The sequence below is a fragment of the Erinaceus europaeus genome, chromosome 12 (genome assembly GCF_950295315.1).
Source record: "Erinaceus europaeus chromosome 12, mEriEur2.1, whole genome shotgun sequence".
Taxonomy (NCBI): Eukaryota; Metazoa; Chordata; class Mammalia; order Eulipotyphla; family Erinaceidae; genus Erinaceus; species Erinaceus europaeus.
In genome coordinates, this window is record NC_080173.1 from 33626932 (window position 1) to 33654102 (window position 27171).

Below are 27171 nucleotides of genomic sequence, written 5' to 3' on the forward strand. Positions count from 1 at the left end.
TGTAGAATTTTTTTTTACTGTAACACATCTCTCACTTAATGACTGAAAACATTCACTGGATATCTGATAATCACTAAAGAACATAAGAAAAATGAAAAAGCCATCCACAAGCCCTTGCCCTGCAGAGGCAACAGCAAAGAACATGTAATGGACACTTTTCCCAGCTTCTTCTTCTTCTAGCGTTTGCCCTTCTTCCGTAGCCAGTCAACAACGTCAGGTTGAGCCTGATGTAAAGTTTCGAGACCTCCTTTGATTCTGGAGAGGTGGCAGTCATTGACTATGTGGGTCATTGTCTGTAGCCGCAGGGGCAATTCGGGTCATCTCTGGCTCCCCAGCGATGGAACATAGCGGCGCACCGGCCATGGCCTGTTCGATAGCGATTGAGGAGGGCCCAATCATAACGTGCTAGGTCAAAGCCGGGTTGACGCTTGCAGGGGTCTGTGATGAGGTGTTTGTTCTTTACCTCAGCTGACTGCCAACTCTGTTTCCAAGAGACTGGAACAGAGAAGTTCAGTGTAGGCGTAGGAGACCAGATTGGGTGACGAGACGTCAAGCGTTGGACAGAGTGGGCGAAGATATCCGCGTATATTGGCAGGTCCGGTCGAGCATAGACGTGGGAAATGAACTTAGATGATGCCGCATCCCGACGAATATCTGGCGGGGCGATGTTGCTAAGGACTGGCAGCCATGGAACCGGAGTGGAACGGATGGTTCCAGAAATTTTCCCAGCTGATAGTCATACACACAATTACCTTCCTTTTTAAATGTCTTTCCAGAGTCCATCACACATAAAATTCAGGCCACTTCCCTGCCTCCCTCCCCCCCAAAATAATACCCATCTTCCAGATTGTTTTGTGTCTACTTCCTTGTCTAATTGCATTAGGACTTCTTTCATAAACTCCATCTGCTTTGAAAACAACCTCCTCTGCACTGCAATCATACTTCTTTTGAAAATATGTTAATGATTAATAAGACCAAATTCTACTTCTGATGAAAAGCCACACTCAAAGCATTCAACATGTGTTTTTTGGACACCGGAGAGAATTTTAGAGTGGGAGCTGGGGAGAAGATGTTTCTAAGCATCTGGTTTAACACCCACATTGTACAAAGGAGACCAGAGGGAGAGAGACCAGCTGTGAGATTCAGCGTTAAAAGGTGCTCTGCCCAACATTGGGACAGATGTAGCCTCTGAAGACTCACATGCTGCTCTGGCCACTCTGTCCCCTACCCAGAGCTTATTACAAAAAAATCTTTTTTTGACAGAGATAGTCAGTCTGCACAGTCTTGACTGAAACCAGTGTTCTCTCCTCCCTCCCCTGCAAAAAAAAAAAAAAAAAGAAGATAAGACCCCATTATACTTGTGAAGTTCAAATATTTTCATTTAACCTTTGAGTTAACCAACTTTAGGAAAAGATACAAAGAGTAAGAACAACTTATGGCGTAATTTTTTCTCCCTTTGTCCATTCCGAATGCCAAAATTAGTACTCTCTGGGTTTCTATAAATACAATCATGCAAACGCAGAGTCTAAGAACTAAGAGAATGTATCTATCACAACCTATTCAGGTATTACCCCCTTGGAGCCTTAAGGAGAAAAGAGAAACGTGTGTGTGTGTGTGTGTGTGTGTGTGTGTGTGTGTGTGTGTGTGTGTGTGTGTGTGTGTGTGTGTGTGTGTGTGTAGGTGAGGAGATGAGAACTTGGTTCTGGCTTAAGGACAATTTTCTTTCTTTGTGACATGAAATGACAAAAGAATAGTAAAGTAAGATTGTGGGGCCTCTTTTTCTGTCTCTCACTCATAAAAAAATAAATATGTCTGGGGCTGGGTGGTGATGCACTTGGTTGAGTATACATGTTAACCATGTACAAGGATCCAGGTTCAAGCCCCTGCTCTCCACTGGGGGTGGGAAGCTTCACAAGTGGTGAACTAGTACAAATGTTTCTCTCTCTCTCCATCTCTGTCCTCCCCTTCCCTTTCAACTTTTCCCTGTCCTATCAGAAAGAGAGTAAAAATTTAAAAAAAGAAAGACTACTGGGAGCAGTCGGTTCATCCTACAGGTACTGAGCCCAGGTGATAGTCCTGGTGATAATAAATAAATCGGTCAGCCATAGAAAATGCACTCAGATAAAAACACTTTGACTTCAAAGAGACCATGGCAGGTTGAACCCAAGATCTTTGGTGGCAGATACTAAGAGTCAGTCATCAAATTTAGCTGTTGACAGAGTTAAAGCACGGGGAGAATTATGAGTTGGTCAGTATGAAGGGTGCTTCTTCCTGCAAATATATCAGCCACAGAGTAGCTGGAAGCTTCTGACAGCTTTTTAGGACCATGTAGGCTTTGAAGTTGTGTTTTGTGATGCTTTCAAAGGCTGGCACAGCCATCCTATCCACATGGTTGTAGCTTTCTTGGCAGGAAGCAAGGTCTTGAGATGAAATTAGGGTATCAGTGGTTTTCTATTTTTGAGCAACATGCAGTTCTTTACAAGTTTTTAAAATTATCTTTATTTATTTATTGGATAGAGACAGGTAGAAATTGAGAGGGAAGGAGGTGATAGGGAGATAGAGAGACAGAGAGACACCTGCAGCCCTACTTCACCACTTGTGAAGTTTTCCCCCTGTAAGTGGGAGCCAGGGGATCGAACCTGGATCCTTGCACATTGTAACATGTGAGCTCAGCCAGGTGCGTCACCACCTGGCCGCAACATACAGTTCTATGGACTTGTGAGTCTCTTTGATAACACATGATGTCTAGAGATAAAACTTTACCTTTAAGACACTATTTAATATAGAAATTGTGTTTTGCTTATTACTGAGCCAGTTAGCTATCTTCTTCAAGTACTAATGGGATTGTTTAATATGCTGCTGTGAATCACTCCTATAAGTTCACATCCTCTTATTAGCTCCTTTCCTCCAGTTCCTTTGCTTTCTGGGTTTCTTCTGAAAGCAACCAAACCTGGATTATTAGGCAATTTTTTTTTTGCTTGTTTGTTTTAAATCACTCTCTGATACTAAATTTGTGTAAGTAATTATTGGTTGTGAGCAAAAGAGCCAGTTTTCCAGGTAGGGCACCTCCCTTGCCAGGTGTGCAGCCCCAGGTTTGAGCTCCAGCACCACATAGAAGCTGTCGTGGCACCTGAGGAAGCTCCCCCTTCCATCTCTAGCTGAAGGAACAAGTGACCTATAGCAGTGAAGCCCGGTCCACAAAAATAAAATAATAATTGGTTAAGGGAAAATGTCACAGAAAAGTTGGTGCCACACATGTAATATTAACTCTTGATGGTATATGATCCTTCTAACAGATTCTGGAGTTTAATTGGAGTGGGGTGCAATATACAGGTGTTGTGAATCCTACTGCAACATTTTATAGTATACTGTTTTTTTGTTGTCTCTGGACCTTCACCACTTGACTGACTTCTTTAGATTCAGAGGTTGAGACAGAGAGGAGGTTAAGAGACCATAGCACCAAAGCTTCCTTCTATGCAGTGGCGGACAGACTCAAGCCTGGGTCGTACACATGAGAACAGCACACTCTATCAAAGTGAGGTATTTTTCTGGACCACCCCCCCCCCCATCCATCTGGTAGTTCTCTAAACACTTTATAATTTGATGCCACACAACTTGAAATGGAATGGATTTGGTTACCACCAAATGACACAATCACTGGTACTCATGTAATTAAAGAAGATCAACTTAGGAATTAAAAGAATGAGATTTATCTGGTAACTGTTTTATTCCTCCCACCCCCACCCCACAGACTGCACCACTTACTTGAGCCCAGTGGGGAAACATGTGATTGCTGATGCCCAGAACATCACCATCAGCCAGTACTCGTGCCATGACCAAGTGGCAGTCACCATTCTCTGGTCCCCAGGCAGCCTAGGTAAGTGATCAGAGATGGACTCCCCCTTCCTTGGTGGCCTGGGTGGGTGGTATCCCAAGCACAAATGCCAAGGGGGTGGGGCAGGCAGGCCTTGATATGACTCTACCTCCAGGGAACTTGGGCACAGACACAATCCCGCTTTGCTGCACGTCCCTGCTAGGCACACACCTGACATAACGTTGGGCCCCAAAGCTCATCTGTCATTCCCATGGATGCTTCTGAGAGAAGGAGTTTAAAAAACAGGAATGTGTGTGTGATGAACGTCTCTGAGACCTTGGCTTCTGCGTCTCAGTGGCAGTGGAGGATGACAGTTGACCCACTGAGGACACTATATCTTTGGCATGCTGCAGCCCTGAAAGTCTTTGTGGCCACACAGATGGGCAGGCCTGACCTTGGCAAATTCTGGGACTTTTCAGGAAAACTCCAGTTTGCATGAGGAGCCATGAAATTGACAATTTTTAGATGCTAGTGACTCATCAACTTTATATTTAAAATTTGTGAACTGAAGGAAAATCAAAACAAAGAAAAGAACACATGCACTTTATCTGTCCAGACTCTGATTAGGACCAAGTGTGCTTGTCCTTTCTATGGAATTAGTGATTCACAGAAGCTGAGATAATGGAGTGGAGGATATAGGAAGGGCCCCTTTGTTCAGATAGACCTGGATTTGAGCTAGAACTGACTGAGTACCACTTCCCCACCTATAGAGTGTCTCTTGTTTTATTATAAGACTGAGGGACACACAGTGGCCATTTCTAGAACGAGATAGTATAAATTCAATGACTGTTGTCAACCTTAGGACCTGGCCCTTAGAACTTGCTCCTCTGACATTGCCATCTAGCTAGTCTTAGAAGTACTTTTTTTTTTTAATCAGCTTAAAGGAAATGGAAAAAAAAAAGATCATGTCAAGTAAGAAGTAAGATAAAGTGTGAATTTCTCAGTCAGAACTGGCTAAGTCTTGGAGGAACCAGATTGCAGGCGTGGTGAGAGCAGGGAGAGACAGGATGCATCAGGCCTGTGGGTCTGGCTTCCTTATACATACTGCTGGGCCTGAACCCCATGGGCTTTCCAAAAATAATATTACCTTAACTTTTAAAGATGAAAACACTCTCTGTGGATAAAAGGAAAGGGTGCATCTGATATAAGACTAAATGGTTAAGCTCAGTGAATTGCTGGCTCCCTCTTTGAAATGAAAGGAGGAGATAGGAATTGGTGGTAGGAAAGCTGATATGGGGAACCAAGAGGGCAGAAGTATTTTTTTCCTTCTCAGTGATTTGTGGGTAGGAATGGCCAGACAGATTCTGTGGGTTTCTAATAGGTTCTATGAAGGGAACAAGTCCTGGGAAGGCAGAAAAGCATAGAGTCAGTTCTTCTTGAATTGGATCTTTCTTTTGCCATTTTACTCTGGTGTGACTCAAGACAAGTTGTTTGGTTTCCTAACTTGTGAAATGGGGATTAAGACACCTTCCTCCAATAGCTGGTAGGAAGGTTTAATGAATTCAGGGAAGGGACTAATAAGTTCCTTCATAGGAAGGTGAATATCACTTCAGTACAAGCACAAGATGTCCTGATTAAAGAGTAACATTAGTTCCTCTGCTTCCACTTCCAGACTTGGCATAGTATTGTTTTTATTCCACAGACTGGTCTTTACAAAATTTAGGGAGTCAAGTTAAGTGCCAGTGGTGCAAATCCCAAGGACCAGTGTAAGGATCCCGGTTCGAGCACCCGGCTCCCCACCTGCAGGGGGTTGCTTCACAGGTGGTGAAGCAGGTCTGCAGGTGTCTATCTTTCTCTCCCCATCTCATTCTTCCCCATCTCTCTCCATTTCTCTCTGTCCTATCCAACAACGATGACATCAATAACTACAAAAAAAAAAAAACGGTGGCAACAAAAGGGAATAAATAAATAAATATTTTTAAAAAATTGAACTAGAGCCACTGCAGCTAATGAATTTTTAGATATATAGTTTTTAATCATATATGGATATTGTGAAACAGGAGTTCTTGGGTCCATTGTATGCACTTAAACTCAGTCAAAAATTTATTCAGAAATGTTTTTAAAATATTTATTTGATTGAAACAGAGAAATTGAGAAAGATAGGAGAGAGAGATACCTATAGCACTGCTTCACTTCTCATGAAGCTTCCCTCCTGCAGGTGGTGAACAGGGGCTTGAATGCAGGTCCTTGTGCACGATTATGTGCACTCTACCAGGTGTGCCACTGCCCAGCCCCTCCTCAATTTTATTTTCCTTTTTAAATTAAACTTTATTTTTTAATTTTTTTCCCTTATGTTGCCCTTGTTTATCATTGTTGTTACTATTGTTGTTGTTATTGCTGTCACTGTTGTTGAATAGGACAGAGAGAAATAGAGAGGGGAGAGAAAGACATGCAGACCTGCTTCACCGCCTGTGAAGCAAACCCCCTGCAGGTGGGAGCCAGGGTCTCAAACCAGGATCCTTACTCTGGTCCTCATGCTTCGCGCCATGTGTGCTTAACACTCTGCACCACCGCCCGGCTCTCCAGTTTTCTTTTTCATTATTTTCTCATTGCCGGAGCTTCAACACTCTGAGCTGACTTTTTCAGACAGAGAGGGAAAAACACAGAAACTACAGTTTCCCCAGTGCTATGGGATTTGGGCTCAGCCTGGATCATGTTCATGGCAGAGCAGGTACACTATCCAGGTGAACTGTTTTGCTAGTTCAAATCTATCTTTTTATGTCAAAAAATGAGCTCCTGTGATATCTACTGGCTACTGGTTGAGGTATTGGTCATCTGGGTCTTGTCCTTACAGGACGCTGTGTACTGGAAAATCAACATGGCAGAGCCAGTATCTGCACACTCAAGTCTCTGGCCCCTCAGATGAGAAGCTCTTAATTGTAGCTTTCTAGCCCGACTAACTAGAAAATATGTGCTCTTCATCAAATAATTATAGGATTGGCGAAGCTATTCGAAAAGAGAAAAAGATTTCCCTGGCCTTTGCCATCAATGCTTTCCCACCTGGTTAATTGCATCCTGTGTAATTACTTTTGCCCTGGGAGGGGAAGGGTTGAAAATGTGTCCTTGTCTAGCATCTAGAAAGAATGCGAAATCGATATTGCGCCAATTGAGGCCGGCTTTGGAGTGCTCCAGCTGCAGCCGGCCCACTCCAATCTCCATGGGATACCAAGCCCCAGTGCTGGCTCTTATGGCCATCAGAACTTAATCCCTTTGAATGCATCTAGTCGGACGTGTAGTGGGGGAAGCTCAGGTGGCAGGAGGCTGGGCTGGTGCCTTTCAGCAGCCCTGTGGGCGTCTCAGGGCCTCTGAGCGCTGTATGAAGAACACACACTGGGCAGCCCTTGGGTGTCTGCCTTTCAGGCACGATTACGGCAAGACCTGCTTTGTAAATCACACAGGCATTCTGCTAAGCTAGTTAATCTCAAGCCTAGGAACCCCTTGAGTGCAGACATACACTTTGTTGGGAATTTTGTACATTGTCCAGTGAAACATACCAACATATACAGGACTAGAACTTAAAATGGAAACATTATTGGGGGGGGGGGCTGGGAGTAGGGATGGGATGGGGGAGTTCCTGGTTGGCATCAAGCATGATCTCCAGCTGAAAATGCCTCCTTATTTATAATGATCCAGGGATTTTTATATTCTATTTCAGACTTTGGGGGTGTCATTGTGCCTTTGAGTCTAAATGTATAAGCTATAATGTCACAGAGTTGTAGGCATTTGTGCAATGACTGGCTGGATTAGAGCTGAGTCAATTAGGGCAGAGCAGTTCACCTGGCCTGGACCAGAGGAATGTGTCTCACCTTTCTATAAACACAGAATTTCTGACCAGAGTGAGAATCCCTTAACCCAGTAGTATAGATAGAGAGGAGAAGAATCTTGGTGGAAGGGACAAAGGAACGTGTGCTCAAAAGTAATTAGGTTGTCTGTTAATAAAAGCACTGCACTTTACCTAGGCATCGAGTTCCTTAAAGGATTTCGGGTGATACTGGAGGAGCTGAAGTCTGAGGGGAGACAGTGCCAACAACTGATCCTCAAGGACCCCAAGCAGCTCAACAGTAGCTTCAAAAGAACTGTAAGTCTCAGGTAGAAAATGCACTCCTGAGGACACCTCATTGTTCTGGGTTCTGAATGGGCTATTGACAGGCTGTGAAACTGGAGCAGGAGGGGCTCTGGACTCCACCCCACCTGGCAAGGTGGGGGAGAGTAGTGGGTGCGGCTGTCAGCCAGCTCCATGATCCCAGAGACACTCTCCAGCACCTCTCACTAGTAAACACCTGTCTCTGGTTACATATCCGGGAAAGTGGCTGTGTGCAATAGAGTGCAAGTGGTCTCTTTCCCACCTGCTTTGAGGCTCTGCATTAAAGAGTCATAACTTGGGGATCCGGTGGTGGTGCACCGGGTGAAGCACACACATCGCCATGCTCAAGGACCCAGGTTTGAGCTGCCACTCCCCACCTGGTAGCTTCATGAGTAGTGAAGCAAGTACTGCAGGTGTCTCTCTGCCCCTCTCCCTCTCTAGCTCCCCTTCTCCTCCTTTCAGTTTCTCTTTGTCTTAGTGAATAAAGAAAGGAAGGATGGAAGGAAGGGAGGAAGGGAAGGAAGGAAGAAAGAAAAAAGAAAAGAAAAGAAAAGAGAAAAGAAGGAAGGAAGAAAGAAAGTTTGGGCCACTAGGATCAGTGGGTTTTTAGCGAAACACCAAGCCCCAGAGAGAACCCTGGGGGGGGAGGTCTTGACAGGGCGCCTGCTTTGCCATGCTTGCCACATTTGAGCCTCCAGTACACCACATGGGAACACTACAGCACCAGGGGAAGCTTTAGAGCTCTTCTGTATCTGGAAAAGTCAGCCTGGAGTGGTGAAACCCCAGCTAAGACCAAAACAAACAAACAAAAAACTAAAGGAAGGAAGAAAAGAAGTCCATGGCTTCCTCACCAAAGAACAGACAACACTGTCCATCATTATTTGCATTAAGGGATTCAAAATGCAACTTGATCTGCAGGTAGCCCTGACCTCTTCCCCCTTCTCTCCCCACCCTGGGGTAGGGGAGCAAGTCCCCAAGCCCTGGCATTGTGTCAAGGTAACTGTGAAAGAGGACCAGGGCTCTCTGCAGGTGACAGGGTGATATCCCCAAGCTGTCACATACAGCTTCTGTTTCTTTTCAGGGGATGGAATCTCAGCCTTTCCTGAATATGAAATTCGAAACGGATTACTTTGTGAAGATTGTCCCCTTTCCCTCCACTAAAAATGAAAGCAATTATCACCCATTCTTCTTCAGAACCCGTGGTGAGTATGGGCTCTCCAACCTGGCTCCCAGGAGCAGATCTTTAGTTTTTCTCTTAAACCAGAACACTGCTCAGCTCTGTCTTCTGGTGGTGGCTGGGATTGAACTTGGGACCTCACAGCCATAGGCATGAAAGTCTCTGCATAATTTAACCACTACCCTGTCTCCCAGTTCAAAATTTTCCTTTTCAGGAACTGTTATATCTGTGTTCACTTCTATACAGGGGCAATCCTGGTGAGGAGAAAAGTAGTTTCTAGAGTTAAATTTGACCCAGACAGTATTCATCTACCAAGATACCCATTCTTAGCTTGTTTTACACTAGATGTGATAGCTAATTTTCTTTTAAAGATGTTAGGAAGGCATGTAGTACAACAATGTGATTTTTTTTCAAAGACAAGGAATAAAATGCATAAGTTGATCTTGAGGGTAAAGAATAGAGCATGAATATGATTCCATTTCTGGAGTTGGAAAAGAGCTCACCCACTAAGGCTTACCCACTAGGCCTTGCAATGTATGCTGCCTTGATTCAAGCCATGGTGCCACATGGGAAGTGCCATGATACCAGGGAAAGCTCTGGTACTGTGGTATCTCTCCCACTCTCTGTCACTACATATATCTGAAATAAAATGAATAAAGAACACCATCCCGGGAGTGTTGAAAATTGCATATACAGGGGGGCCGGGTGGTGGTGCACCTGGTTGAGTGCACATGTTGCAATGTATAAGGACCCAGGTTCGAGCCTTTGGTCCCCACCTGCAGAAGGAAAGCTTTGCGAATGGTAAAGCAGTGCTGCAGGTATCTCTTTGTCTCTCTATCTCCTCCTTCCCTCTCAATTTCTGGCTGTCTCTATCCAATAAATAAATAAAGATTTAAAAAATTAAAAAAAGAAAATTGCATATACATGGTGCCCTAGCACTGAAGGAAAAGAAAGAAAGAAAGAAAGAAAGAAAGAAAGAAAGAAAGAAAGGAAGAAAGACAGAAAGAAAGACCCATAAATGATTCCATTCTTCCACTTGTGTTTAGCATCATGGCATCTGTGAGTATCAGCTGATGCTTTCAGGACTAGATTAAAGAAAATCAAGAAGCCGGGTAGTGCTGTACCTGGTTAATAAGCACATATGTTATAATGCATAGGAATTCAGGTTTAGGCCCCTGGTCCCTACTTGTAGGGGGAAAGCTTCACAAGTGGTGAAACAGTTCTGCAGGTGTCACTCTCCTTCTCTATCTCCCCTTTCCTCTCAATTTCTGGCTGTCTCAATCAAATAAAGGTAATTTGAAAAAATTTTAAAATACATATTAAAAAAGCAAGAAAATCAAGCAACCCCACACACACAAAACCCGTTGCACTATCTCCAGAAACCCAAGTCCTTAAATTTTGAGTTTTGTTTTGTTTGTTTTTAGACCACTGCTTAACTCTGGCTTGTGGTGATGCCAAGAATTGAACCTGGTACTTAGGAAAGCCTTTTTGCATAACCACTGTGTTATCTCCCCTGCCCTTGTCAGGCTTCTAAAATCTGGATGACTTTGCTATTTCCATTTATTTGTCATAAACGGAACTGCCTTGATGTTTTTTCATGATATGATCTAAGATTTCCATTAGCTTCCAATGGCAGAGTACTGAGAGTTGTTCTCAATAGCCCTCAGTGGGACATGTTTGTATTTTATTGAGTTGTAGGACTCAAAAAACTATCCTGCTAAGACTGTGTCTGTCTCTTCACAGCCTGTGACCTGCTGTTACAGCCAGACAACCTGGCCTGCAAACCTTGTGAGTATAACCTTCCCTGCCCTTTGTCAGAATGCTGTTGCCAGAGGGTAGGGTGGCCTCCAGGTGCTCACTCTGATCCTTCTTCCTGCCAGTCTGGAAGCCTCGGAATCTGACCATCGCACAGCATGGTTCAGACATACAGGTGACCTTTGACCCTGCGCCACCTGCCTTTGGCTTCCGCTTCTTCTGTCTCCACTACAGACTCAAGCATGAAGGTCCCTTCAAGCGAAAGGCCTGCAAGCAGGTGAGCTTGTTGGTGCTCATTCATGAGTACTGTGCATGTGTCCTGGGTCCTGGGGTGTGGGTGACTCTGTGAACCTCAGATTTCAAGGAGGCAGCAGCCTGTAGCTACTCTAGCATGTGCCACTGGACCCTTACACCCTGTACATCTCCATCCAGCTGACCTGGGGGGACAGAGCCTAGTATAAAATTTTACTGGGATAGCCCAGGAGGTGATGGAGTAGTTACAACATTGAACTTTCAAGCATGGGGTCCTGAGTTCCATCCCCAGCATTGCATGTGCCAGAGTGATTCTCCGCTTCTCTCTCCTTCTCTCATGTTAACAAATAAGTAAATCTTAGCCTTAAAAAAAGTAAATATTAGCACTTAAAACATTATTGGGGAGGAGTCAAGAGATAGCTCATCTGGTAGAGCTCCTGATCACTACTTGGGAGCACCATTGCAATTGGGAAGAAGCTTCATGAGTGGTGAAGCAGTGCTGTGGTGTCTCTCCTCTCTTTCCCTCTATCTCTTTCACTCTATTTCTAGGAAAAAACTAGTCTGCCCAGCAGTGGTGGATCACCCAGGTGTGAAATCCCAATGAAGCCCTGTCAGAAATTTTTAAAAAAGTATTACTAGTGAACCAAACATAATTCTAAGCATGGAATATGACAGGGTACTTTCTCAAAGTTCAGATGATGTAGCAGATAAGCACAGTTGCTTCCTGATGGAACGTTTTAGAACATAATTGAGACTTGTAGCCAGTCTCTTTTAGTTCTGAGGGGAAAGAATTGGTCCTGGTGGGGGCACACCTGGTTGAGTGCACATGTTACAATGTGAAAGGACCTGGGTTTGAGCCCCCAGTCCTCACCTGTAGGGGAAAAGCTTTGGAAGTGGTGAAGCAGGACTGCAAATGTCTCTGTGTCTCTCTTCCTCTCTATCTCCCCCTTCCCCCTTGATTTCTGACTGTCTTCAATAAATAAAGGTAATACAATGGAAAGTGTTAGAGTGGCATTGTAGTAATATCATGTGTGGCATTGTAAAATGTCCTTTGGGAGGCAAAGTCACTCTAGTAGAGGACAACTGGCCTATCATCAAATATTTTTCATCACAACATTTAACATCTTTTTTTTTTGCCTCCAGGATTATTGCCTGCACCATGAATCCACTGCTCCTGGAGGCCAATATCCCCCATTTTGTTGCCCTTGTTGTTGTACCCTTGTTGTGGTTATTATTGTTATTATTGATGTCATTCGTTGTTGGATAGGACAGAGAGAAGTGGAGAGAGGAGGGGAAGACAGAAAGGGGAGAGAAAGACAGACACCTGCAGACCTGCTTCACCGCCTGTGAAGCGACGCCTCTGCTGGTGGGGAGCTGGGGGCTTGAACCGGGATCCCTCCCCAGATCCTTGAACTTTGCGCCACGTGCGCTTAACCCGCTGCACTACCGCCTGACCCCCAACATTTAATATTTCTATCTAAACATTTCTTATCCATGTTAACTAATTTATTTAGTGCCTTATTATGTTCATTGTATTAGTCTTTGGTGATAAATAAATGAATATATAAGGAAAAAATAAATAAATAAATAAATAAAGGTAATAACAAAAATTTTTAAAGAGGAATAGATCCTGGTGACCTTTATCCAGGAAGTGATTTCTTTTCTTTTTTAAAAGATTTTATTTATTTATTAATGAGAAAGGTAGGAGGAGAGAGAGAAAGAACTAGACATCACTCTGGGACATGTGCTGCCAGGGATGGAACTCAGAGCCTCATGCTTGAGGGTCCAATGCTTTATCCACTACGCCACCTCCTGGACCACCAGGAAGTGATTTCTTTTTCCCCATTTTGAAAAAAGTTGTATTAAGAGGCGAGGTTTTTTTTTTTGTTTTTTTTTTAAGAATTTGTTTATTTATTCATGAGAAAGATAGGCAGAGAGAGAAAGACCCAGACACCACTCCGACACATGTGCTGCCGGGGATTGAACTCAGGACCTCATGGTTGAGAATCCAAAGCTTTATCCACTGCGCCACCTCCCGGACCACAAATTGTGTTTTGTTTTTTTTTAACTCTTTGTGTTATTGCAGGAACAAAATGCAGAGACAACCAGCTGCCTCCTTCAAAATGTTTCTCCAGGGGATTATGTCATTGAGGTGTGTATAACTAAGAAAATCATATTATTCTACAGAGCAAGTCTAGCTCACAGAAAAGTCTGTTTACAACATTAAAACTTTAAGCCATTGAAAATGTGTATAGCTATAGTTTACATGGTACTTTAAAATATTTATTTATCTTGAATAGAGACAGAAAATGAGAAGGGAAAGGGAGCTAGAAGAGGAGAGAGACACCTGCCACACAGCTTTATCACTCCTGAAGCCTCTCCTTTGCAGGTGGAGACCAGGGGCTTAAACTTGGGTCTTTGTGCACTGTAACGTGTGTGCTTAACCAGGGGTGCCCCTGCCTGGCCCAGCTTACATGGTTCTTAACATACTATTTTACTTTATTTAATTTTTAATTTTTTATCTTTATTTATTGGATAGAGACAGCCAGAAATTGAGAGGGAAGGGGGTGATAGGAAGAGAGACAGAGAGAGAGACATGCAGCCCTGCTTCACCACTTGCAAAGCTTTCCCCTGCAGGTGGGGGCCGAGAGCTTGAACCTGGGTCCTTGAGCACTGTAACATGTATGCTCAACCAGGTGTGCCACCACCCAGTCCCTATTTTACTTTATTTGACAGGACAGAGAGAAATTGAGAGGAAAGGGGGAGGGGACCAGTTGGTGGCACATCTGGTTGAGTGCACATGTTACAATGCTCCAGGACCCAGGTTCAAACACCCAGTCCCCACCTGCAGGAGCGTCACTTCACAAACAGTGAAGCAGTTCTGCAGGTGTCTTTTTCTCTATCTCCCCTCCCCTGTCAATTACTCTCTGTCCTATCCCCCTCCCAAAAAAAATGGCTGCAGGAACAGTGGATTCACAGTGGAGGAACCTAGCCCCAGCAATAACCCTGGAGGCAAAATAAGACAGAAAGAAAGAAAGAAAGAAAGAAAGAAAGAAAGAAAGAAAGAAAGAAAGAAAGAAAGAAAGAAAGAGAGAGAGAGAGAGAGAGGGAGGGAGGGAGGGAGGGAGGGAGGGAGGGAGGAAGGAAGAAAGTAATTTGCATAACTATTATACTGTCTCCCCAGCACTGTCTCTGTCTCTATCTGAAAAAGTCAGCTTGGAGTGGTGAAGTCCTGATGGTGGCAACAACAAAACTGATCCTTGAGTTTTTATTGTCTATTTCAAATAAATATTTTATATACCCATATAGACCTAGATCACATAACTATGATTTAAAATTTCTACATACTGTTTCTACTCACATTATAAAGGTGTATGTTAAAAGGCCTTAATATTAAAGTTTTGGTTTGGTAGTGCAGCAAAGCAAGAGTTGTGCCCATTATATCTGCCCATACCACTCTATGTTCTGTATAAATGTGTATAAATTCTAGATAGCATTCAAAAGAGCATGCAAAAGAAATGATTTTTCTGTTCTTTGATTTTCTGTTCCAATATCAAACTGGTACAACAAAAATGCCTTGGTTTCATTCTCTGTTGCCATGTTAAACACAACAAAAGACAGAAAAGAAAAACAGGAAAGAAAATCAAAGTTGTATTCAGAACGTCAGCAATCAAAGACAACATGTCTTAACATTTTGGTAGAAGCATCAGGGTTTTGAATTACCCTGTAGCAGTTAGTGGTTTTGAGCTGACACACCCTCTTGAAGCATTAATGGAGGCCCAGCAATGCCAGGTAGGATGCCATTATAGTGGAAAATCGTTAGGCTGGGGAACTCAACAAGTGATTTCATGAACGAATCAGCAACCTTTTGACTCATGAAACACAGAGTGGCCTTGAGAATGTTGAGATAATCAATTGAGTTATATCTGACTGTGAGCTAAATTTAGGCCTGTCCCAGCAGCTTTTCCTCCTACCCCCATGGATAGAGAAACGAATCTGTTGAGCTGCTTTCATGAACCAGTAATAATGCAGCGCTCTTTCTTTTGCAGCTGGTAGATGACACAAACACAACCAGGAAAATTGTGCATTATACCTTGAAGCCAGGTAAGCACTATTTTGTTTGTAATCCTGATTCTGGTAGATAGTCCATGTCTTCTGTGCTTCCTGGTTTCCAAAGACAAAACACACAGGCCAGCTTGAGCTTCTCCTAAGTGAGTTCTCTCAGTTCTGATTTTCCTTCCATCCCTATGTGAATGCCTGGAAGATCAAAGCCAGTGTGGTGTGTGTCTCTGAGACCAAATAAATAGTCAATTGTCCTGGGTAGAAAAGTGGTGGGAGGGACGGTTTCCTTAGGCAAAATTCTCATTCATAGGCATTTGCTATAACAGCTAGACTCTGAATTGTTCCTCTACTGGTCTTAAAAAAAAAAAAAAGAACCCTTTTAAAATTACCAAACCTGTGCGAGGAGGAAAGAGGGTCCCAGAAAAAGGGTCAAAGAACCTGTTCTGTGAGTTGTACTTAATAAGATGGAAAAAAAAACTCTTTGAACTTGTTATGCTGCTTAAGCTCAAAAACCTTCTCTTTGAAACCCACCTAGTGCATTCCCCATGGGCCGGGCCCATCAGAGCCGTGGCCATCACTGTGCCACTAGTGGTCATTTCTGCATTTGCAACGCTCTTCACTGTGATGTGCCGTAAGAAGCAACAAGGTATCTCTCTCTCTCTTTTTTTAAATTTATTTTTGTATTACAGAATTACATGTCGACAGTGATTTGAATCCACACCATTCCCATCACCAGAGTTCTGAATCTTCACTCTCCCCACTGCAATCCACCACAGTTCCCCTAAGATTGTAGACATGGGCCAACTATCATCTCTACAACTATCTGTCCACATTTATACATAGTTGCCCCTTCTTTTTCTGATTCATTCCTCTCTTCCCCTCTTTGCCCTTTGCTATTGTGTGATGGTAAAGTGGATTGAGCCTAGGTCTTCTCCCATGATGAAATTCTGCATTCTTTGGGGCCAGGTGGTGGCACACCAGGTTGAGCACACATTACAATGTGCAAGGACCTAAATTCAAGCCCCCAGTCTTCACTTGCAGAAGGAAAGCTTCATGAGTCATAATACAGTGCTGCAGGTGTCTCTTTGCCTCCCTTTCTATCTCCCCCTTCCTTTTGATTTATGGCTGTCTCTATCAGATTAATAAAAATAATAAAAATATTTTAAAAGTGTACATTCTACCAGATGAACTATCTTCTAGCTCCTATTTATTTTATTTTTTAATTCTCTTTATTTATTTATTGGATAGAGGTAGCCAAAAGTTTGAATAGAGGCAGCCAGAAGAGTAAGAGGGAGAGAAACAGAGAGACACTTGCAACACTGCTTCACCACTTGTGAAGCTTTCCCCCTGCAGGTGGGATATGGGGGCTTGAACCGGGGTCCTTGCACTTTGCACTACATGCGTTTAACCTGTTGTGCCACCACCCGGCCCCTGGTCCTTGCAGATTGTAACGTGCACTCAAAGAGGTTGCCACCACCCAGCGCCCCCCCCCCAGAGAAATTGAGAAGGAAGGGGGGAGATGGAGAGAGATAGAGAAGAAACCTGCAGCCCTGTTTCACCACTTGTGAAGCTTTCCCCTTGCAGGTGGGGACCAGGAGTTTGAACCTGGGTCCCTTTGCACTATAACTGGTTTGATTTTTTTAAAAGTATCAACAGTGCCAGTGCTAATTGGTCTAGCAGGTACATTTGGTTGCATGAACTCTTTCCTGACTCTCCCTACTGACAAGGATGGTCTCTGCAGTGCTCTGTATTCATCCCACATCACTTTCAGGTGAAAATCTAATTGTGACTGTTAGTGGCACCACCACAGAAGTCAGCTGGGTTTTTTTGTTTGTTTGTTTGGCTGGTTGGTTGGTTTTTTTGCCACTAGGGTTATTGCTGGGGCTCAGTGCCTGAACTGAATCTACTGCTTCTAGAGGCTTTTTTTTTTCCCTTTTGTTGTCCTTGTTTATCATTGTTGTTATTATTGTTATTGCTGTCATTGTTATTGGATAAGACAGAGAGAAATTGAGAGAGGAGGGGGAAGACATGGGGAGAGGAAGATAGACACCTGCAGACCTGCTTCACCACTTGTGAAGTGACCCCCCTGCATGTGGGGAGCCAGGGGCTCGAACCGGAATCCTTACGGCAATCTGTGCACTTTGTACCATGTGCACTTAACCTGCTGTGCTACCACCCAGCTCCGGAGCTGTTTTTTTTCTAGTTGTGGCCCAAGGGACCTATGCAGCTGGGGACCTGGGAGTGCTCCTCTAGGAGAACACATGCTGTCTACTCTTGATGTAGCATCAGAACCTGAGTCTTTGGAAATAGCACAGAGCATTGCTTCTGGGTACCAACATCATCTCCTTTTCCACCATAGAAAATATATACTCCCACCTAGATGAGGAGAGTTCCGAGTCATCTGCATACTCCACAGCACTCCCTAGAGAGCGTCTCCGGCCGAGGCCAAAGGTCTTCCTCTGCTACTCCAGTAAAGATGGCCAGAACCACATGAATGTCATCCAGTGTTTTGCCTACTTCCTCCAGGACTTTTGTGGCTGTGAGGTGAGAGGCTTTGTCTGTCTCTTACTCAAAGTGGGACCCCTACTCCTTCCTCTCCTCCCCAGATCCAGGCCCCCTTCCACGATACCTGTCTGGTTTCCACAATGGAGTCATCACCAAGTATTTGCTTACACTCTTTCTTACCTGACCAATTCCTGCCTGAAGGCCTGGAGTGGCACCCACCTGGCAGAAAGTCTGATAAGCATTAAAGAGAAGGGGCATGTTTGCATGGGGCAAATGACACCTGCCCCAGGAGCTAGGGGTGAGTGGGAAACTGGTGGCTCAGTACATACCGATGAGCAGTGGGAGGGCCAAGACAGTGTTGACTAGAGCTGTGGATTTATTTTTAATTAATTAATTAATTATGTTTTTGTTGCTGGGGCTGCATGTTGCAGGCTGTCATTTTTAGACAGACAGATCCTATAGCACTCCTCCAGTTCAGTGGGGGCCAGGCTAGAACCTGGTCATACATGTGTCAGAGCAGCCTCACAATGCAGGTGAGTTATTTAGCTGACCCAAGCAGTGAATTGAGACAATTCTCTGAGGGGGAAAAAGCAATAATACATAAAAAGCAATAATACAAAAAGCAAGTGGCAGTGCCCACTTGGCCTGCTCTGGTTTCTTACCCTTCCCTTGAGTTAAGCTGTGATATGTAGTTTTTGTATGATGCCATAATATTCACTATAAAGTCTGAAGCTTTCATGGAAGGCACACTGTTTTCTTGCAAATGTGAGAACTGTGTAGTAATTGTTTAAGACTGGAAGTTGTTTGTGCTTTTAAACTGCCTGCTAGTGGGATTCCAAGAACCTCTGCACGGGGTGAGTCTGCCCCCTAGTGTCAAAAATATGTTTTACAAATAGGCTGACATGGCTTTCCCACAACAAGAATGTTGAGCTTGGCCCATCAGCATATGTACGGAAAAGTAACTATAGACTCTCTGGTGACACATGGTATCTGCAGGTACAGACAGTGCTCTTTGCTCAACTCTATAAATAACTAACTTGAGGAGAAAAAAAATCTTATAATTATGAATATTATACTATAGAATATATAATAAGCTTAAGAAGAATGATAGTTTTTTAATTATTTATATTTACTTATTTATTATTTTTGCCACAAAAGTTATCACTGGGATTCAGTGCCTGCATGACAATCCACTGCCCCTGGCAGCCACCCTCCCTTTTTTTGTCTTTCTATTTTATCAGAAAGGACAGAGAGAAATTGAAAAGGGAGAAGGAAATAGAGAGACACCTGTACACTTGCTTCACTATTCACGAAGCTTTCCCCCTGCAGGTGAGAATTGGAGGTCTAAACCTGGGTCCTCCTGTATAATAAAGTATGAGCTCAACTGGATGGGCCACAACCCCAAGGATGATAACTTTAAAATGTTCTAGGGACTAGGAGATAGCTCACCTGGTAAATCATGCACTTTCCTTGCATGAGACCCTGACTTCAAGCCCCTCAGTACATGGGAAAACCAAAGAGAGTGAAGCAGTGCTGTGATGTCTCTCTTCTCTCCTGTTCTCTAATGTAAAGAATGGAAAAGTTAGCCTGGGGAGGCTGCTCTTTGTGCATGTGCATTTTGAACATGCACACATTTTTGAACATGTGCATTTCCTAGCACTACAGAAAAAAGATAATGCTTTAAATTTTTTTATTATCTTTATTTATTTATTGGATAAAGATAGCCAAGAATTGAGAGGGAAGGGGGTGATAGAGAGTGAGAGAGACACTTGCAACACTGCTTCACCACTCACAAAGCTTTTCCTCTGCAGGTGGGGACCAGGGACTTGAACCCAGGCCCTTATGCATTGTAATGTGTACACTTAACCAGGTGTGCCACCACCCAGCCCCATGCTTTTTTTTTTTTTAATGTTCTGTAATCTTAAACTTGAAAAAAAAAATGAGGAACTATAGTTAACATTTGCTATATTTCCTCCAAGTCTTTTTCTGCAAAGATAAATACATTGATGTAATTTTGCCTTTGGGAAGGATGAGAATGATTTGTTTGTTTGTTTAATCTATAGATTTAGTGGCATTTTGTACTATCAGCAGCTCTGTGTAAACCTTGATATTAAACCATGATAACATTTCACCATAGTGGGTTTATTTCAAATTGTTGAATTTCTCAGTAGTTCAATTTTGCCTCCTTTCTGAGGATTTTCCAGAGACAGATGACTGGAGGTTGAATTGCTCTAAAGTATCAACAGTCTTTATTAACAGATTTCTCAGTTGTTTACAATATTATAAAATTTCAAGAGTAAAGTTCCACATCTGCACATGTGAGTATAATACACCCACCATCAATGTTCCAGTGCCAGTACACCAAAGACACCCCTTTTCTCCTACCTGTCCCCTCCTATAACCACCAAATTTTTTTCAGTCTTAAGAGTAAATTTGATTATTATTACCCTATATCTATATCTGTCTATCTCCATTTTTTACAAACATTATTATTATTATTATTATTATTATTATTATTATTATTAATGAGAGGGATAGGAGAAAGAGAAAGAACCAGACATCACTCTGGTACATGTGCTGCCTGAGATTGAACTCAGGACCTCATGCCTGAAAGACCAACGTTTTATCTAGTGCGTCAGCCCCCGGACCACTCCATTTTTATATATAGCAAGGGAACAGTTTTTATTCATGCTTGATACATACCCTCAGCCTTTAGAATGTATTATGATAGTGAGAATTAGGAAAAAGTATAAAGCAACTCAAGGTCATTTTCAGCGAGTGAATGGATGTTGGGTATTGTTTTTGGAACAGAATAGGAAGACAGACATATCAGAATCCCTCCCCCCTTAAGAAACTGAGGCTGCTGTATTCAGGCATAGCCATTTGGAAATTCTGAACTTCAGAGGGGAAGACACTAGCACAGTCATCCAAGAGATGGTTTTGGCAGAATGGAATAAAAATTATCTGAGATAGTGATGCTTTCTGAGGGGGCTGGGCATATGTATTTTCCTTCTTAGCCTCCAGCTCCAAACTTGGTGTCATCATCCCCTCATCCCCAAGTAAAAGACCTCCTAGACCAGCGTGCTCACCTTTCTCTCCTAGTGTGAACAGGTTGTTACGATGTACAATTGACCAGGGATTGTGAAGAGGGGAGGTTCTTACTCCCTCTTCCTCAGTGTGAGTCACCTAGCATGTGGGTAACATTGGCATCTGGATCCAAGTACCATTTCCCTGCATACTTTGGGGTACCTTACCTGTGTAGCTATATCATTATGAGCACCATCCTCCAGCTTTCCCTCCCAGATCCACCCTGCAGAGCCCAAACTCATTAGCTGGACCAGCCCCAGTGCCTTCATTCTCTGTGCCACATTGAATCCCTTGAAGGCCTCACATGTGACTTGGGTGTGTGTAGAAGCTGTGTGCTATCATTACTATTATTGATAATTATTTAATTAATGAGAATGCCACCTGCCCCTTAATCACTGTTAGCACTGTACCTGAGAGTCCAGCACATCAACCTCCTACACAAAACTCTGTCCTTTTGACCTTTCCTTTGCAGGGGATGAATGGTCATTCCAGACCCCACATGATACTCAAATGTTAGTGGTTCCTCAAGGCCGAGCTACCCAGAGCCTGTGCACAGTGCTAACAGTGCTTAAGGGGCAGGTGGCATTCCATTATAACAAGTTCATTCTCCTTGCTTGGCCTGCAAACCATATAGATGGGTGATCCTCTGTGTTCTCTGCAGGTGGCTCTGGACCTGTGGGAAGACTTCAGCCTGTGCAGAGAAGGGCAGAAAGAGTGGGTCATCCAGAAAATCCAAGAGTCCCAGTTCATCATCGTGGTGTGTTCCAAAGGCATGAAGTACTTTGTGGACAAGAAAAACAACAAGCACAAAGGAAGCAACCGGGGCTCCGGGAAAGGGGACCTCTTCCTAGTGGCTGTGGCCGCCATCTCAGAGAAGCTGCATCAGGCCAAGCAGAGCTCGGCAGCAGCACTCAGCAAGTTCATCGCTGTCTATTTCGATTATTCCTGCGAGGGAGACATCCCCAGTGTGCTGGATCTGAGCACCAAGTACAAGCTCATGGACAACCTTCCCCAGCTCTGCTCACACCTGCACTCCCGGGATCATGGCCTCCAGGAGCTAGGCCCCTACCCCGGACTCACCAGCAGGAGGAACTACTTCCGCAGCAAGGCAGGCCGCTCTCTCTATGTGGCCATCTGCAACATGCACCAGCTCATTGACGAGGAGCCCGACTGGTTTGAGAAACAGCTGGTCCCCTCACATCCTCCCTTGCTCTGCCGCCCAGAGCCAGTGCTGGAGAAGTTTGACTCTGGATTGGTTCTAAATGATGTTACGTGCAAACCTGGAACTGAGAAGGACTTCTGCTTCAAGGCGGAGGTGGCCAGCCTCGGAGGTTTGCCCACCAAGGAGCACTTGGAGGAGGGTCAGCAGTTGGGGCTGGACGACGAGGTAGAGGCAAGGCTGGGTCCTGGTGGCTGCTCAGTCCTGCAGCCCCTGCTGCACTTGGGGAAAGCCACCAGTCCCTCTGACATGCCACGGGACTCAGGCATTTATGACTCGTCTGTACCCTCATCTGAGCTGTCCCTGCCCTTGATGGAGGGACTTTGCACAGACCACACAGAGACATGCTCGCTGGCGGGAAGCATGTCTTCCTCTTCAGGCCTGGGTAAGGCACCAGCACGGGGTTCCCTTGCAGCCCACAACCACTGTTCATAATTCCAGCATTCCTGAAAGTGGTCTTCTTCCTTTTTAAAAAAAATTTAAATTATTTGTTTGATAGGACAGAGAGAAATTGAGAGAGGAAGGGAGATAGAAAGCAAGAGTGGGAGAGAGAGATGTGCTTTACCACTTGTGATGGTTCCCTCTTTCAGGTGGGGACCAGAGGCTTGAACCCAGGTACTTGTGCATGGTAGAAAAGGATTTTTCTGATGTTGGTGCTGGCTTACTAGATGGTAAAGTTTCATGTGGCATGGACTGGAAGAAGGCACAATGGCTAAGGTGCTGGACTCTTAAGCATGAGGTCCCTGACATCATGTATGCCAGAGTGATGCTCTGGTTTTCTCTCTTGTAAGTAAATACACCTTTTTTAAAGCCTTAAGACTGGGTGATGTCACACCTGGTAGAGTGCACATATTACCAGGTGTAAGCATTCAATTCAAGTCCCCGGTCCCCACCTGTAGAAGGGAAAAGCATCACAAGCAGTCAAGCAGTGCTGCAGGATTCTTTCTGTCCCTCTCCCTTCTTCTCTATTTCTCTGTCTCTCATCAGTCTATCACAAAGAATGAAAAAGGAGAGAAAATGGCCAATAGGAATGGTGCAGCTATGCTGGCACTGAGCCCCAGTCACAACCTTGATGGAAATAAGCAAACAAACAAATGAGAGTCATGGGAAGTATTACAACTCCATGGATAGTCCTGATTAGTCCCAGACTGAAAATATTTACATGTATGAGCTGCAGAAATACTGATAACCAATTATATTGACTAATCCCCCCCACACCTAGTGCCCACAAAGGGTTTGATGTAACACACAGAATCAGCATCATGTCACCTTTCTGAACTTAAGACATTTTCTTGCCAAAATATGTTGGCTCCTAAGGCACATTTGTGGGGTTGTCTGTCCAGGGAAGTCTGGTCGCATCCTGCTAGTATCTGGAACCTGGTGGCTAAAAAGAGAGTTAATATACAAAGCCAAACAAATTGTTGAACAGCCATGGACCCAAAGGCTGGAATAGTGCAGGTGAAGTGTTGGAGGGTCCTCCATTTTGTAGACAGCTAGTAGGCATATTTTATATTTCAAAGGGCCTGTAGCTATAGTAGTGTTTTTTTTTTTCCTTGAGCTTGAAATCTGATATGCATGTGAATCCTAATTATTGTCTGGGGAGATGATGTCATGGCTGGGAAAAGGACCAGAAAGTTGGATCAGGGAAGAGAGTAGCTCCCCAATATGGGAAAGGGTTATAAATATTACTGTAAACCCTATCAATTTGATGTGATCTGGGGCCCATAATTAGCTTAGGAGCCTGTGTGACCTCTACATCCCTCTAGATCTAGACCACATTCTGTGGTCATGAGTAGGAACATTCCATGCTGCCCCAGTATTGACCCATCTTCCTCAGGTATATGTTGTCTATCCTCCCTTCAGAGGATGGAACATTCTCTACCATTGTTGATCCAGGTTGAGGGCAAGGTCCTATGGGGGCCCACAAAGGGGTCTATTTTGTTGTTCCTGATAGAGATGACTGGTAAAAATGGAGAGAGGGATTTATTTGAGGTCTAGGCCCATCAAGTCTGTTTGGGAGTCTCAGGACTCCCCGATTAGGGCTCAAGCTGGTGGAATGGCCTGATAGTGACTAAAGGGTCATCATTAAAGTGTGCCAGTCTCTTGCCCTTATTCAGCTTTTGCAGTCCTTGCTTTGCTAAGGTTAGCTTTGGAGTGAGTGAGAGAACTGTAATAGGAAGTAGGTGAGGAGGGTATCCAAGTCTAAGTGGACACTATTTCATTATGAACTTGATACTGGTTCACTGCAGACTATTGTGTATTTTTGCTTATATTTTGCCCTCATTTATGGATACATGTAAACATATGCTCTATCTTACAAGACATGGTCTATATCTAGGTTTTGGGACTTTGTTAGGAACTGAACCTCCTGGAGTGGAATTAGAGACTACCATGAAAGGAAAGGTCTCACCCGAGTGATGAGGGTGAAGGATTAGCAATCCATGCCTGATGTCTCTGTACATAGTCTGAGGTGAAGCATGCTGAGATGATTTATTTATTTTTTAACCAAAGTACTGCTCAGCTCTGGCTTATGGTGGTGCAGAAAAGGGGGGGATTTTTAAAAATTTATTTTATTTTAATGAGAGAGATACAGAATGATACAGAGAGAGACCAGAGCACTGCATAGCTCTGGCTTATGGTGGTACAAGGTATTGAACCCAAAACTTTGAAGCCTCAGGCATGCTGTTTCACCACCCCTGTCCTTGGTTCTTAAGTTTCACCTATATGTGACATCATTAGGTATTCATCCTTCTTCTGGCTTATGTCACCTAACATGATTCCTGCGAGTTCCATCCAAAGCCACAGCTGTTGAAGCTGGCTTCACAGACACAGCAGTCTCTCTCAGTTTAGTACAATCTCAAGAAGGATGGCCCTGCCCCTCTCAGAGCTCTGCAGGTGTCCCCCAACTACACCCATGAGCACTTCGGGTATGTAGACCCTTGATTCTCAGCCAAGGGAAATAGAACCTGTCACCTGTCAGTGGGGTGGATGTCCCCATCCTGAGCTCGTGAGAATGCCTGCCTCATCTGTGCAGAGCTCCCGCCCAGACCCCTAATCCAACCACCTGTGACCTGAGCACCTGCCCGTGTGATGAGTGTTGACATGTGACTTTGCCTTCTCTCTTTAGGTGAGGAAGACCCACCTGCTCTTCCTTCCAAGCTTCTCATCTCTGGAGCATGCAGAGCAGAACCCAGTTGCCACAGCTATGCTGACGGACTCCACGCGGTTGCCTCACTGTAACCAAACAGAAGCATCTAAGCATTGCCACTTTATCTGCCTCATCTCTCTGGCTCCCAGCTCATCTCTCTGGTTCTATGACCCACTTGGAGCTGCAGTCTCCAGCAAAGATATTTGGAGTGACACTTGGGGCCTGTCTTTGCTTTCCTCAGCCATGCATACTGTCAAAGCCTTCAATTTCCTAAAACCACTGGGACTCTGAAAGACACAGCAGGAAAAGACAACAGACCAGTCTGTGGACTTGAACCAGTCTGTGGATTTGAACCAGTCTGAGACAGCAAGGAAACCTGGAGAGAGAAGCAGTACAGAATCCACACTGATCAATCAGAATGAATTGATCTCTGCAGACATCACCTGTTTGTGTTGGCCACGTACAATTTGAAAAGCCTTGAGGGAAAAACACCTTTAGTGCCAATTACAGCCTCAGAAATCAAGTGGTGGTCTCTGGAATCCATGCCATCACGGATGATGCTTCTTTTATTTTCTGGTGTGGAACATGTGATACCAGGGATATATGGGGGAGGAGGGGAGAAAATGAGTTAAATGTCCAGAAGGTGACTGAATATGCAATTGCCTCTCATCAAATCAGTCTTTCATCTTAGTGAGTAGCATGGCTGGTTGTGGTGGGCATGGCAGGGCCAGACTGGCCAACCAGCTTTCCTGGAACTGGTTGAGCAGGCAGCAGGCACCAACACCCCACATCCACAGCCCCCTCTTAGTCTGAGTTGGTATCATGCTGGAGACAGGGCTTCCCACCAGGCTCTCATGCTTACACTGACTTTGCTGGGCTACGGATGTTTGTGCCTAGAAGCTAACTGGTTTTAAGAGACTGGTCCCCAGCTATAATACTAGAAGTTTCAGTTCCTACTTTGACCTCTGGTCCAAAGTTGTGTCCAGACATGAGGGCTCAGGAGCCATTAAATTCAGCAGTGCTTGGATGTGGGAGCTGCTGAGCTGGTTTTGAGTAATACAAAAACCTCTTTCTAAGAAGGTGAAAAGGAGGGGACTCTTGTCACAAAGAAGATGTGGACCTGAAACTGTTGAACTCTTCAGTCTGGAAGTGCCTTTCCCCTCACCCCACCCTGTGGCTCACATTTCACTCTGTGTCTCTCTTGTGCTCATCCAAGAAGAGATTGTCTCTTATGCTCCCAGGCTACCAGAAATAGGTATTTAGCATTTAGGAAGAAAAGGATTTGCTTTAAACAAGGAAAAGTTTGTGTTCTGTTATAGACTCCTCTACAGAATTTCTGTTTCCAGTGGGGGAAACCGTTGTTCAGGTTCCACAGGTCAGTCAGCAAATGTATTGCAATGCCTTGGTCTTCCATTTGGAAACCCTTCTCTCTGTGCCCCTGAGGGAGTGTGAGCATCTTTCTCCACCTTTTTCATGAGTGCCCTTGGGACCAGACACCCCGTTTTCTCAACATGCTCAGTGGGGACCATAATGTTCCCTCTGTCATCAAATGAGGGTGTTAAGGAGGACACTGAGAAATGTTCTGAAGAGGGTCAGAGCTGGGAAGGCTGGGAGTCTTCCTCCCAAGCAAAAGAGTACACACTGGGTGGGTGGGGAAGGGAGGGTCTGCAACCCCATTCGGAGGAAGTGGCCTGTGTGTATTTTTGTTGCTATACCACCCTTCCTGCTCTGGACAGGCAGCTGCTAGCTCTCAGGACAAGCACATCCTCCTCTCTGGAATCGAGTTTCCTACAGCTGCTCAGAGTGGGGAGAAAAGTGAGCTGCAGAGAGGTCATTGCTCCTCCTGCCCCTGCCCCCATCCCCAGCCAAGCATCTTATTGCAGAAGAGACAGTCCAAGTTGTTACCTTGGAATCTGATGAATACAGACCCCTACCTCCATGTGAGCCTCCTATCATGCTAGCCCTGATATGTGTTCTGAGGAGGAGATAGGACAGAGGCCCCACTTCA

At 44.4% G+C, this 27171-nt stretch overlaps 1 protein-coding gene across 2 annotated transcripts in view; it reads left to right on the top strand.

Annotated features, from left to right (window-relative positions):
- IL17RD (interleukin 17 receptor D) overlaps window positions 1–25686 on the top strand; it is an 82320-nt gene extending 56634 nt beyond the window's left edge. For both annotated transcript variants that reach the window (XM_060203074.1, XM_060203075.1), the window contains exons 3-13: window positions 3752–3873; window positions 7830–7952; window positions 9040–9160; window positions 10879–10923; window positions 11016–11167; window positions 13229–13294; window positions 15192–15246; window positions 15740–15850; window positions 17564–17748; window positions 21458–22400; window positions 25143–25686. In XM_060203074.1, coding sequence (XP_060059057.1) covers window positions 3752–3873; window positions 7830–7952; window positions 9040–9160; window positions 10879–10923; window positions 11016–11167; window positions 13229–13294; window positions 15192–15246; window positions 15740–15850; window positions 17564–17748; window positions 21458–22400; window positions 25143–25255 — 2036 coding nt within the window. In that variant the 3' untranslated portion in view covers window positions 25256–25686. The remainder of the gene's footprint in view (window positions 1–3751; window positions 3874–7829; window positions 7953–9039; window positions 9161–10878; window positions 10924–11015; window positions 11168–13228; window positions 13295–15191; window positions 15247–15739; window positions 15851–17563; window positions 17749–21457; window positions 22401–25142) is intronic.
- Window positions 25687–27171: the final 1485 nt, after the last annotated feature.